Source organism: Scylla paramamosain, chromosome 4, assembly GCF_035594125.1.
Source record: "Scylla paramamosain isolate STU-SP2022 chromosome 4, ASM3559412v1, whole genome shotgun sequence".
NCBI classification, from domain to species: Eukaryota; Metazoa; Arthropoda; class Malacostraca; order Decapoda; family Portunidae; genus Scylla; species Scylla paramamosain.
The window spans coordinates 21,733,466-21,747,026 of NC_087154.1; the positions used below are offsets into that span (position 1 = coordinate 21,733,466).

Genomic DNA, 13,561 nt, shown 5'->3' on the forward strand with positions numbered 1-13,561 from the left:
GCGACACTTACATTATTGAATGATGTTAACAAACATTTAGATAAGCCCAAATCACAAATTAGAGCACTGTTTATTGATTTTAGTTCATCATTTAATACAATGCAACCTCATATTCTGCTCAATAAAATGCTAGAAATGGGTGTAAATAGAAATATCTTAAAATGGATTTTTAGCTTTTTATCTCAGAGACCCCAGTATACCAATGTAAACAATGTTAAGTCTGATGTGATATTAACTAACACAGGAGCCCCACAAGGTTGTGTGTTGTCCCCTGTTCTTTTCAACTTGTACACAGATGATTGTAGAAGTGGAATTGATGACTGTACTATTGTGAAATATGCTGATGATACAGTTATCTTAGGAAAAATTGTAAATGATAATTATGAAGGCTATTTAACTCAGGTTAAAAAAAAATTTGTTGATTGGAGTAAACAAAATTTTTTGGAGCTCAATGTAAAGAAAACTAAGGAGATGATATTTGATTTCAGAACTAAAAACAAACATGTACCAGACCTATTAACAATTAGAGAAGAAAACGTAGAAAGAGTAAACCAGTATAAGTATCTGGGCTTTATGATCGATGACCAGTTGAAGGGCAGTGTCAATACAGATATGGTGTCAAGGAAATGTAACCAAAGACTACACTTTGTACGTATTTTGCGCAACTTACATGTAGATAAAGTGATCATTAGCCTATTCTACAAATCATTGTTGGAACCAGTCCTAAATTTTTCGATCACTGCCTGTTATGGAAAGCTTACCTGTAAAGATAAAAATAAGCTGGGAAGGATTGTTAAGAAGGCAGGAAAATTAGGTGCACAGACCATATCATTAGATAAGCTCTATCAGACAGGTACAATGAAACAAGTGGACAGGATAATGAAAGATATCACTCATCCGCTACATAACTGTTACACATATCTAAAATCTGGTAGAAGGTTGGCTCTGCCCATGCAGCCTACTGACAGATATAGGAAGTCATTTGTACCTAAAAGCATTCTCCTTTTCAATCATCTATCATCACTATAATTTTTAGATTTAAGTATTCATGGTTACTGTATGTGATGATTCATGATGAGGGCAGAAATAGCCCAATATTGCATGTATACGATAGCCCATGTAATGACTCCTTTCTTAATGTTTTATTGTTTTATTGTTTTACTGATTTTATTTACTTTTTAATGTTATGTATAAGCAACTACTAGGGAGCTCTTAAGCCTAAATTAATTTCATTTGTATTACATTTTGTATTACAACTTGACGAATAAATTATCTTATCTTATCTTATCTTATCATGTGCAGCATGAGAACAGGCTGTGTTAAACCAAGGTTTGGAAGGTTTAGGTCGAGAAAAAGAGTGAGGGACATACGTCTCCATGGCAGACATTATCACCTCTGTTATGAGCTCGGCAAACAGAGACAGGCCTCTGTCACGGAAATAGTAGTCATTCCAAGGAAAATCATCAAAATACCTCCTCAGGTCCCCCAACTAGCAGAGGCAAAACGCCAGAGACACCTCCGCTTAGGAGGATCCTGAGGAGGGACTGGAGCGATAGGACAAGATACAGATATGAGATTGTGATCGGAGGAGCCCAGCGGAGAAGAGAGGGTAACAGCATAAGCAGAAGGATTAGATGTTAGGAAAATGTCAAGAATGTTGGGCGTATCTCCAAGACGGTCAGGAATACGAGTAGGGTGTTGCACCAATTGCTGTAGGTCATGGAGGATAGCAAAGTTGAAGCCTAGTTCACCAGGATGGTCAGTGAAGGGAGAGGAAAGCTTAATCTAGTGGTGAACATTGAAGTCTCCAAGAATGGAGATCTCCGCAAAAGGGAAGAGTCAGAATGTGCTCCACTTTGGAAGTTAAGTAGTCAAAGAACTTCTTATAGTCGAAGCAGTTAAGTGAGAGGTATACAGCACATTGTACAAGCACATCCTCAATATTAATAGGTCCGTACTTCATCCAACCATTATTCTCTCTACAAAACTGTTCTGCTTTACTCTTGTAGCATTACATTAGTCTGTATCTAATAACAGCTTAAAATTTACTCAATAGGTACAAGCGTACCACGACTACCCCCCATTGCCACTGCTAAGTGGTAACGGTACGATAATCTTGTTTACAAAAAAAAAAAAAAAAAAAAAAAAAACACCGGTGTAGAACAGCATTAAGCCCTTTGTTGCAGGAAATTTAATTTCGGTGGAAATGTAAAAAAAAAAAATAAATAAATAAATAAATAAATAAAATGAATAACTGGGGCGCATACACACACCCACGCACCCCCCCCCCCCACACACACACACAGTACGTGCAGTAAAATGGTGATTTATCTTACGCTGAGGTTCTCCGCCATGAAGCTGTGATGAGTGACAGCGGAGATCAACTGATGTTGTAGGTTTTGTAGCCGCGAAGGATCCAAAGTGTTATTTGTCAGAAGAGCTCCCTGCAAAAATAAGTAAATAAATGAATAAATAAATAGATAAAAAAAATAAAAAAATAAAATAAATAATTATATATATATATATATATATATATATATATATATATATATATATATATATATATATATATATATATATATATATATATATATATATATATATATATATATAGCTATAACGCACCTCAAATACAACGGGTCCTTTGAAGTCGACAGGTACATTAACAACTGTGCGCTGGTCAAGGTACCATGCAGAGGCCAGCATGACCTCTACATCCACGCCGTTCACCACGCCGCTCGGACTGCTTAGGCTTGATGCCACGATCGGCACTTTGAACAGTAACAACCCTAAGCGGTGACAAAAACAAACAACTGATAAATCTACATTTCTCAAGCCCTTGAACGGTTTTCTTTCACAGAGCGCTAGATTTCATTTTCGACATTAGTTGCCAATTTAGTTTGTTAATAAGCAATAAACAATTACGCTATTACTATTATTATCTTTCCTTGGAACTGAATCACCTTGAATTTGAGTGTTATGGTGGAGGCTCACTGCTTGCCTGGAGAGATCAAGCTTCTCGTCGAGCCCCACCAGGCCGGTAACCTGCACATCCGTAACCACCTCCACCGAACCCATCAGTGACATGCTGCCGTACACCACCTGGCCCCCAACGGCCTGAAATAAATCTCCTTAGTATGGAAAAAAGAAAGTGTGTGTGTGTGTGTGTGTGTGTGTGTGTGTGTGTGTGTGTGTGTGTGTGTGTGTGTGTGTGTGTAGCAATAAGCCTAGCATCAAGGAGGTTGCTTGCGTACCTTCATGGTGGCTTTCACTTCTTCGGAGAGCCGCCATGAATTTACCAAGCCGCCCACGTCAACTCGAGCCGTGGTAGCTGTCCCCAGTACCAGGCTGGCGGGCAGGGTCTGTGGCGTGCTGGTCGTCAGGTACTGCGTTGTCATGCTCAGATGATTTAGTAGCGTTGTGTGGATTGCTCCTTGCACTTTGATGTCTTTTGTGAATACCTATAAAAGTCCACATTAACGTAACATGAATATCAAAATATTAATATAGTGGAAGAAAAAGTTATTTTGGTTTATGTTATAGTGGAAAAAAAAGTTGTTTTGGTTTATATATTCAACTTGACAAGATGCGCGTCTGATATTTTTTCTTCTATTCTCCTTTTTGCCTCTGTACGACCATATCATTGGTGAAAAAATCAAATTTCATCAAGCTGTTGACGTGCTGCACGCACTGCTACGCTGGCGGCGGCGGCGGTTATGACGGCGGCGGTAGTAGTGGTGGTGGTGGTGGTGTTGGTGGTGGTGATGACGGTGGTGGTGTTGGTGTATAGTGGTGGTGATAGTTGGTGGCTGTGATGATGCTCTTGATGGTGATAGTGGCGGTAGTCGTGGTAATGACTGTTACTGGTAGTGATGAGTGGTGGTGGTAATCATGATAGAGGTGGTAGTGATAATGGTGGTGGTGGAAATGGTGATGACCGGTGACAGCGGTGATGCTAGTCATGGTGGTGGTAGTGGTGATGGTGGTAGACATGGCAGACGGCAGTAATGGTGGTGGTTTTGGTAGAAATGCTTACGGTAAGGGGTAGTAATTTTGGCAGTGGGGGTAAATGTGGCGATGGTTGTCGTTGTGATGCTGCTGTTCGTGAAGATGGTGGGTGTGGTAGTTAGTGTTGTGGTGCTAGTGGTGGTGGTGGTGAGGTTGGGGGTGAGAGGCTGTGGTAGTGATGACGTTGGTAGTGGTGAGGATGGTGAAGGTGATGGTGACAGAATATTCACTAGTTCTACATTAAATTTTAACTCATTTGAAGGTTCATTCCGTTTTGCGCAGCTTACCAGGTCGCTGCTGATACTTTGGTTCCTATCCAGGTAAATCGCTTCTCTCAGCAGTTTATCATAGTCCACGCCGCTAACACTTCCCTGTTGGCACACCAAACATTATTTTACTTGCACAGTTATTTATAAATAAACAACAAAAGAAAATAAACCTCATTGCTTTCCTATTCATTATATCACACAAGGGATCTCTTCATTTAAATTTATCCATTTTCGCTTAAGTCATCTTATTTTTAAGGCCTTTCATTTTCTTCCTCCTCCTCTTCACTATACTCAACCACTACCACCTGCCTCTACCACGACGGAATCTGCAGAAACGAAGGGTGCCCACACTGTCCCATTCACGTGCACTGGATAGCCGAAATTGGTGCTAGAGTTGCTCAGCACCACATGCTGAAAATATCGCACCATAGGCACAAGATTAACATCACGAGTGTCCACTGTTTGGAAAGTGACGTTGGCCGTGAAGTTCTTCATGCCTGTTATGTTCACACTGGATTCGTACAAGGAGATGGAGTCTGACATGCGTTTGGTTACATTCACCCCATTGTAGTGGCCGGCTATGTGCAGGTGGTCGGTGGTCACCTCACCGTGGAAAATCACATTTCCTGAGGAAAAATATGTGGTTAAAATCCGAATAGGAGAATATTCACTAATTTTTAAAGAGTGCAACACATATGAATAGCGAACGTAATACACAAGCATGGTCTACGACTCTACAGCGATTCTTTTTGAGTAGGATATGAAGACTACGGTCAGCCTCTCCTCCTCTTACCACGCTTCAATTACACCATCTACCACTGAGAATAAAACAATTTCCTTGAGTCTCCTTTCTTTACATTCACTCAGTGTATTTTGATCACGAGTATATGATTTCACTGCTTCGTGCTATCCTCATATGTGCTTTTCAATGTACAGTTTCTCAACTCTACGGCCATGTCGGCAAGTTACGGTTGTTTGTTGCCAGCCATAACAAGTAAGTTACAGTTGTTTGTTGCCAGTCATAACTAGTAATGTCCTAACTATTTATCCAGTGTCCTCAATAATGCAGGCCTCAATATCCAACCTTTTCTTTCATACAGAGCTAATAAGACCTGACGAGTAAAAAGTTCTGGAAAGAAAAAAATTATATATATATACGAGTGTATATATATATATATATATATATATATATATATATATATATATATATATATATATATATATATATATATATATATATATATATATATATATATATATATATATATATTTTTTTTTATGTAGGAAGGATACTGGCCAAGGGCAACAAAAATCTGATAAAAAAAATGCCCACTGAAATGCCAGTCCCATAAAAGGGTCAAAGCAGTGGTCAAAAATTGGTGGATAAGTGTCTTGAAACCTCCCTCTTGAAGGAATTCAAGTCATAGGAAGGTGGAAATACAGAAGCAGGCAGGGAGTTCCAGAGTTTACCAGAGAAAGGGATGAATGATTGAGAATACTGGTTAACTCTTGCGTTAGAGAGGCGGACAGAATAGGGGTGAGAGAAAGAAGAAAGTCTTGTGCAGCGAGGCCGCGGAAGGAGGGGAGGCATGCAGTTAGCAAGATCAGAAGAGCAGTTGGCATGAAAATAGCGGTAGAAGACAGCTAGATATGCAACACTGCGGCGGTGAGAGAAGGGCTGAAGACAGTCAGTTAGAGGAGAGGAGTTGATGAGACGAAAAGCTTTTGATTCCACCCTGTATATATATATATATATATATATATATATATATATATATATATATATATATATATATATATATATATATATATATATATATATATATATATATATATATAATATGCTACTTTATTTTGAAAAGTTGTCAAACCTCTAATCACGTCCGTGCCGCTGAGGCCAAATGATGCCAGGCCGGCAAGGTTGCGGTTGTTGTACAAGCCCAGAATGTAGAGGGCAGCTTTGGCATCTACGTCGACGAAGTAGTACAGGGAGGTAATGGTCTGCTCCGTATGGCGGGTTAGGAGGCGCGTCCTCAAGTCAATCCCGTTAATGGTTGTGGCCTCGAGATTGCCTTGAACTGTCAACCCACCTTTAAATGTCTTCTTACCTGGAAATACCAGAATTGTCTTGTGAACTCATTTTCATACTAAAAGGAAAAATTATGTCCCTTCCTTACCCTTGCTCTTTCCTAATATTCTGTTGGGTATCGAAAAAAAAAAAAAAAATTATATATATATATATATATATATATATATATATATATATATATATATATATATATATATATATATATATATATATATATATATATATATATATATATATATATATATATATATATATAAAATCAAGCACACATTCATAGAAATAGTTAATCAGCTTTGATGGCTACAGGTTCCATCAGTGGTCTCAAAACCAAGACTGAAACATACGTTCATTAAGATATGTACAGCACGACGCGGTTATGCTCGCTGTTAAGTTTATTTATTTATTTATTTTTTTTTGCTCTTTTTATATTTTATTTAAATGGTATAGCGTAATTGTCCATTTTCTATATATCTAATTACACAAACACTGCAGGAAAAATTTGATACACTACACAGTCTCTCACCTGTAATAATGTGGCTTGACGTCTGGTCCAGATACACTACATCGTGACTCAGTTTCCGCAGATTCACGCCGTTCACCAGACCTTCAACCGCCACATCACGCTGGAACACCAAGTCACCCCAAGTCGCGTCTCCAGTAATCATCACATCATCCGATAGATGGATGGCTCTCAGGCTTATATCGGTGATATTATGCCCATTGGCACCAGTCTGGTTGTGTGTGGTGACTGGACCATCGACAGTGAGGGCTGTGAACTTGACATTGCCGGTGATGACGGTAAACTGGTCCTTCATCACCAAGTTGCTCGTGAGCTGGTCCGCCCTGTAGCCGTTAATTATGCCGACAGTAAGGGCGGCGTGGGATAGCATTGACCCTTCAATGGTGAGCACACCTGGATAGTAACCGGGGGAGGTAAGACTCACTCTCCTCATGTTGAGCAAGGCGATGTCCACGCCGTTGATCGTGTGCCCTTGGGCCATGTTGATGCTGATAACCTCCATGTCGCTAAAATTGGCGTGGCGCAGAGACTGTGGCACGGTAAAGACCTGGTCGATGCTCTTTCTTACTATTTTGTCAATATCCAGATTCTTTATATTCCCAGTAACCACAAGATCCTCCACACTTAAAGTTTCTGTGAAAGTCTTTATTCCATAGACAGTTTGTCCGACTTTATTTAAGTACACAGCTCTATTAGCCATCTCTTTCAAGTCAATACCGGCCACCAGTTGTGTAGTCATGGACTCAAAAGCTACATCGTTCAAGAAGGTTTTACCTCCAGTGATGACCTGATTGCTCGTATCGTTGTTGAGCGCTGCGATATTCACTAGATTGCTGAAGTTCTCACCATTGAAAGTTTTATGGAATATGGCTTCTTCAACGGTCAGTCCGTTACTAAAGATCTTAGTGGAGTTTATCAACACTGAGGGGACGTCGTCATACACTATGTCATTCATGAATGAAGCCCAGTCGAGGCCGTTTAGTGTACCTGAACAAAACACTGAAGGTGCACTTACAAACTGTTCAAAGACAACATCGAATTTCCAGCTTCCTGACTTGATATTTGTTAAGTAATTGTTTAATTCGTCCATATTTATGCCATCTATTATCTTGGATGGTATGTCCAGGTCACCCTCAATGTACACACCCCCAGCAAATCTTTTAAGGCCTGTAATAGTCTGTGGTGTGTGAAGGGTTACAAGACTGGAAGGAAGGAGGCCATCCACGCGGCACTGTGGGCCCAGGCTGAGGCTTCTGAAGTGGACTTCCTTATACCACTGAACTCCAAAATCGATGGTTCTACCAGTGTTAATAACGTAATCATCAGGAAACTTCTTGCCGTTGATTAATCCATCCACAACTACGTCACCGCGCACCTCCACTGAAGGGATGGCAAGGCGCCCGCTCATGATGGCTGGCTTGTGCCTGAATACTGTGGTTGACATGAATTTAGCTATGTTTACTCCCATAATTTTGTTTGCGTTCAAAGTGCTAATAGCCGGCGGGCTAACAAAGGAGAGTGATCCCTGTATCGTGCCCCCGAGCGTTGTCAAGGCGCGGCTTCTCAGGCGCTGGATGTCGACCTCGTCCACTTTCTTGGAAATCGCAGTTAGAGCGTCCACTGTCACTCCTTCGAAGTTGCAAGTACCTGGTAAAGATCAGTTTGATATGCCAACAAACTTATTATGCATTTCATGCAATATGTTGTAATGTACATTTTTTGAGTTGAACAAAACACTTTACTAAAGCAACACACACCCAAGGCAACGTCACCATTCAGCGTCACAATTTCTTCAGAAATATCAATGCCTGCAACGGTTTCCCCAGAAGAAAGTTTCACTGTCTGAGCAATCAGGCGGGAGAAAATGGTTGTTCCAGCTATCTTGTGATTGCCCCCGGAGGTCACCATGTCATCGATGGGAATGTCATCCAGGTACTTGGCCCTTAGGTTCCCCACAGACAGAGGTTGCAAGAAAATCTTTTTCCCACTGACGACTCGTGTGTCGTTATACCTAAATCGTAAAATAATTTCATAAAATCGCTGAAATTTTAAAATCATATCCTAGAATCATTATTATTCAAAGGTTCTGAAACTGTATTCTTAAAGTACCTGACAACACTTGTTAGTATGTCGTCAAGAGGCAACGGCTTCCCTCGAGCATCGAGCGGTCGTCCTACAGCGAGGCGGTCGATAGTGAGCGCTGAGACGTGTATGCCACCCGTTAAAACAGCCTTTCTGCCAGTGATTAGCCTCTTGCTGCCGTTGATGGGCACAGCATCTGTATAAGCAAGTTTGTGTTTCTAGAGGATTATTGAGCTTGGAAACGCACAGGGGTGACAAAGAATCCTTCTTTCAGTAAAAGAGCACAGCACTCTTCACAAAAAGCAATCACTCAAAAATATCAGCACGCCTTCTCACCATCCAGCCTGTTGTGAACGCTGACGATGGTCTGGTTGAGAGTGTCGAGCACAGTGTGGTAGCGAAGTAGCCAGTCTGCCTCTTCCTCATATTGCTGCCGAGTTACTTGTCCACTTGAATCACGGCTCTCCAGTATGATTTTTTCAGCCTCAATAACACCCGTGGCGAGAGTCTGACCACATTAATAAGGTAATTAATGCAAAACACCATATACCATCTATATATAGGTTAACTGCACCATAATTCCCATGTGTCTAGAAAACCCCCCCCAAAAAAAAAAAAAATACTAACCCCTTGAACACGTATCCCGTTAAGCACAGTAATATTGCCAGTAATGAGATCTTTATTACTAGCACTATGCTGCAGCGCACTACGCACATCCTCCAATACCTGCGACTGTTGCTTTAACTCATCCTGAAACACAAACAAAAATTATACTCTTCATCATTCTCCATAACGTTAATGGTGCAAGTCTGGGATAGTTTCGGTAACAAACAGACCTTTAGAGGCTGCACGATACCATGCAGCGCCCTTATCTGGCTGGCAACCGGGTCTTCAACGTCCTCCAGATTCGCTTCTATCCGTAATGTCACGGCAACGGAGTCACCTTGTACAAAAACCTGTCAAATTCCAAGTTTAATTAGTGATACATTACACAGAATAAGACATCTTGCACGTCTTTCACCAATTTTATTAGTCTTATCAATATGAATATTTGTTTAGAGTAACTTATACGTACTCCTCCTTGAATCTACTCACAAGACACCTGCTCCTCGATGAATCGAAGAAGGCAAAGCTAATCTTCCAGTCCCGAATACCGACATCAAGACGCATGGTGTAGGCCTGGAGAGAGAAGTGGTCAAGTACTGACACACATCTGAGACCAAGAGTTCCTCTCCCTTCGCTGCTATGGCTTCGTACATCAACACCTGCATAAATAGCTGATCATCAAGAAGCAAATTGTAATATACTGTACATGCTTTGCCCAATGATTGCCATATCCCGTCTTGGAGACGCATTATAAGAAAACTAACTAATCTCAACAACGCAGCATTGTAAAATAGGTAAAGATGGACATACACCAATGATGCACGTGGCCCTTGTGCTCATCTCCCTTTCACTGGTCTACAAGCTTGCGTGGATGATAACCCTTACACAGGACATTTCCATTATGACTTAAAAGATTTCCACAACTTACTTTTCCCAGGCTTTCCATACCTATTTCTCTACCAACAGAAAGGAAGGATGAGTAGCTGGATGAGCTATGCGCAGAGTCCCCTAAACCGGATTGGAACCGGGACCTACGGATACATGGCCAGCCAAGCTAGTCACTGCAACACGAAGGCGCTATTGCAATCTAACAATGCAAATTCGTTCGCAGTAGAATAATTATTATTATAGCTACTAGGAAAATCTTTGTACAATAGCTGCTAATGTGGAAATTGTTGCAAAGATTATACAGGTCTTTTTGCTATCTTCATGCAAGTTCCATCTTCATTTTGTAAAATCACGAAAAAAAAAAAAAAAAAAACTGTCAAACTGGTTGTATGCAACTCTCACCTGGTGGAAGCGCTGAGCAGCACTGCTCCACACATAAGCTACCAGCTGCCGGCCCTGACCCGTCAACAGTACAGCCCTTCCCCGCCACCATGGCATCTGCAGAACATAAGAACATTCCTTAACGTGTACAGGAAATCAGTGTTTCACCATCACCTGAGTGCAGTCACTTCCCATAAAATAGTGCCATTCACTCAACATATTATACTCACGTTGATGGGAAGAATGGCTGAGAAAGCAGACATGCCACTCTCGGGAGCAAGATCCTGTACTCGAGTGTAGTTTTTGCCCAAGTGTAGCACCTTCGCCCTATCTGCAGTCACTACCACCAAGTAATTTTCAAATGCCATGGTGAAGCTTGTCCATGATAATATTGGAGCTCCCCTACCCACCCGTATTTCTTGAAGGTAACGCAGTTCATACGTGCGCCGACGAAGTGACTGAGGAGCGTAGATTAGGGCAATAAGACCTTAACATACTGTACGTACAGTACATACCGCCATATTATTTTTTGCATTACTGGGAGAGTTACCTGTACAAGCTCTCTGATTACTAGTCCATCGTTGTACAAGATGGCTACCATCACCCGCCAACCAACCTGCCAAACCTTCATCTCTGTGCCGTTTGCTTTCCAAAACTGTAAACTGCAACGCCACATTAGTCCAGAGCGTGCTCCTTTAGTTAATAGTTCATCCATTCATGAAAGTACAAAAGACGATTGCCGTTCAACGGGTAACGGTAGAGATACTGGCAAGGAATTCAACTAAGGATGATCATTACAGAAACACTGAGCGTGACACTATGAAGCTAAATTCTTAATACCCAAGAGTTTGTATTTGCTGTTGAAATATAAGAATACCATAATTCAGTTATAATTATGATTCATGAAACTCCTGTTTTCACATTGATCTCTACCTCTGTTACGTAATCTTTCGCGCTTCCAGTAAAGCAAAGTCAAGGTGAAAGTCAAACGGTCCTTACCCAATAGTGAACTCTCCCTTGTTAATGTCAATCGTGTAGCAGCGGTGGTTTACCTCGCCCGCAGTGAAGCTGAAGAGGTACCTCGCCTTCGTTATGTTTCCGTCGTTATCTTTATAAATTTCGCCATAACCCAGATGCGTCACGGGCTTGTCAAAAATCTGAGTGTCCAAGCTGTTTTTAGACTTTATAAGTTGAACACCATCATCGTCCTGTGAAAAAAAAAAAAAAAAACGATTTTAATATAAATTGTATATTTTGTCAGATTTATGGTAATAAAAATTTTACATCGTCCTCCGATCCACGAAATTATTCGTGGTGTAACCCTGACAAACAAACAGGAGGCGTTTTTCGTAAGGGTGTAAGGAGAAAGACTTACGATATTGGATGTTCAGATTATGTGAAAAGGTTTGATGCAGGGAATGAGCATGTTAGGATTCGTAGCAGTAAAGTGAAATTAAATAAATCTAGATTAAATCAATATATGCAAAGATTAGTCCACATTAAAGTGGTGGTTGAATTGAACAAGTTCAGCAGTAATGTCCTAAGTGAAAATGTGTCTTAAAGTTTTAATGCTGTAGTAATCATGCAAGATACTACAATGCATAGGCTCTGAAGCCTCATGGAAGCCCATAAGTTGCCTATCAAAGTGTCGACGCTTACGATGCTGTATAATGACAACTTGGTTCCGTAGTATGCTATGAGGACTCCCTGAAGCCCAAATTCCGTGTCGAAATTGTTGAGGTAGTACTGGAAGCCCACGGCAGTTTCCAAAAGTAGTGGCCTTGGTTCTGGCTCCCCAAGGCAGTGGCACCAAGGTAAGCGAAGATGGAAAAAAAAAGTTAAATTATGTACATACATGCACGCACGCACGCACTCACGCACTCTTCGTTTATGTACAACTTTAGTAAAGCGAGCTAACACTGGTAGGCTGTAACAATGTCAAACCTCGATACAATAATAGCTAAACTAAATCAGGAACTCTGCGCATGTCACGTAAACAACAACTCATAAAGCAAAGCATTACACTACTGACTGTGCTGCTCACACGATGCCACTGAGAGCTCTGTGCACGGAACGCAAGTATCCACTCGCGAGGGACACCTGCAGTACCCCGAGTGACAGCAAGCGCATCCTTCATTCTCGTTCTCCACTCCGTTGACCTGGAACCAGATACCGAAAAGTACGCTTATAGAAAGTGGGACGTGCTCCTCTTCCTCCCCTCCCCAACATGCAAAAAAAAAAATAAAAAAAAATAGAAAAAATAAAAAAATAATATATATATATATATATATATATATATATATATATATATATATATATATATATATATGTATATATATATATGTATATATATATATGTATATATATATATATATATATGTATATATATATATATGTATATATATATATATATATATATATATATATATATATATATATATATATATATATATATATATATATATATATATATATATATATATATATATGTATATATATATATATATATATGTATATATATATATATATATATATATATATATATATATATATATATATATATATATGTATATATATATATGTATATATATATATATATATATATATATATATATATATATATATATATATATATATATATATATATATATATATATATATATATATATATATATATATATATATATATATATATATATATATATATATATATATATA

General features: G+C 39.7%; 1 protein-coding gene across 2 annotated transcripts in view; it reads right to left on the bottom strand.

Annotated features, from left to right (window-relative positions):
* LOC135099850 (uncharacterized) overlaps positions 1–13,561 on the bottom strand; it is a 33,242-nt gene that overhangs the window by 11,382 nt on the left and 8,299 nt on the right. For both annotated transcript variants that reach the window (XM_064002456.1, XM_064002457.1), the window contains exons 6-25: positions 12,876–13,002; positions 12,503–12,630; positions 11,843–12,051; positions 11,394–11,505; positions 11,074–11,301; positions 10,865–10,960; positions 10,064–10,147; positions 9,805–9,924; positions 9,596–9,718; positions 9,305–9,476; positions 8,996–9,164; positions 8,644–8,897; positions 6,890–8,533; positions 6,149–6,385; positions 4,587–4,903; positions 4,296–4,379; positions 3,255–3,461; positions 2,964–3,117; positions 2,626–2,789; positions 2,337–2,444 (exon numbers count right to left, since the gene is read on the bottom strand). In XM_064002456.1, coding sequence (XP_063858526.1) covers positions 2,337–2,444; positions 2,626–2,789; positions 2,964–3,117; positions 3,255–3,461; positions 4,296–4,379; positions 4,587–4,903; positions 6,149–6,385; positions 6,890–8,533; positions 8,644–8,897; positions 8,996–9,164; positions 9,305–9,476; positions 9,596–9,718; positions 9,805–9,924; positions 10,064–10,147; positions 10,865–10,960; positions 11,074–11,301; positions 11,394–11,505; positions 11,843–12,051; positions 12,503–12,630; positions 12,876–13,002 — 4,737 coding nt within the window. The remainder of the gene's footprint in view (positions 1–2,336; positions 2,445–2,625; positions 2,790–2,963; positions 3,118–3,254; positions 3,462–4,295; positions 4,380–4,586; positions 4,904–6,148; positions 6,386–6,889; positions 8,534–8,643; positions 8,898–8,995; positions 9,165–9,304; positions 9,477–9,595; positions 9,719–9,804; positions 9,925–10,063; positions 10,148–10,864; positions 10,961–11,073; positions 11,302–11,393; positions 11,506–11,842; positions 12,052–12,502; positions 12,631–12,875; positions 13,003–13,561) is intronic.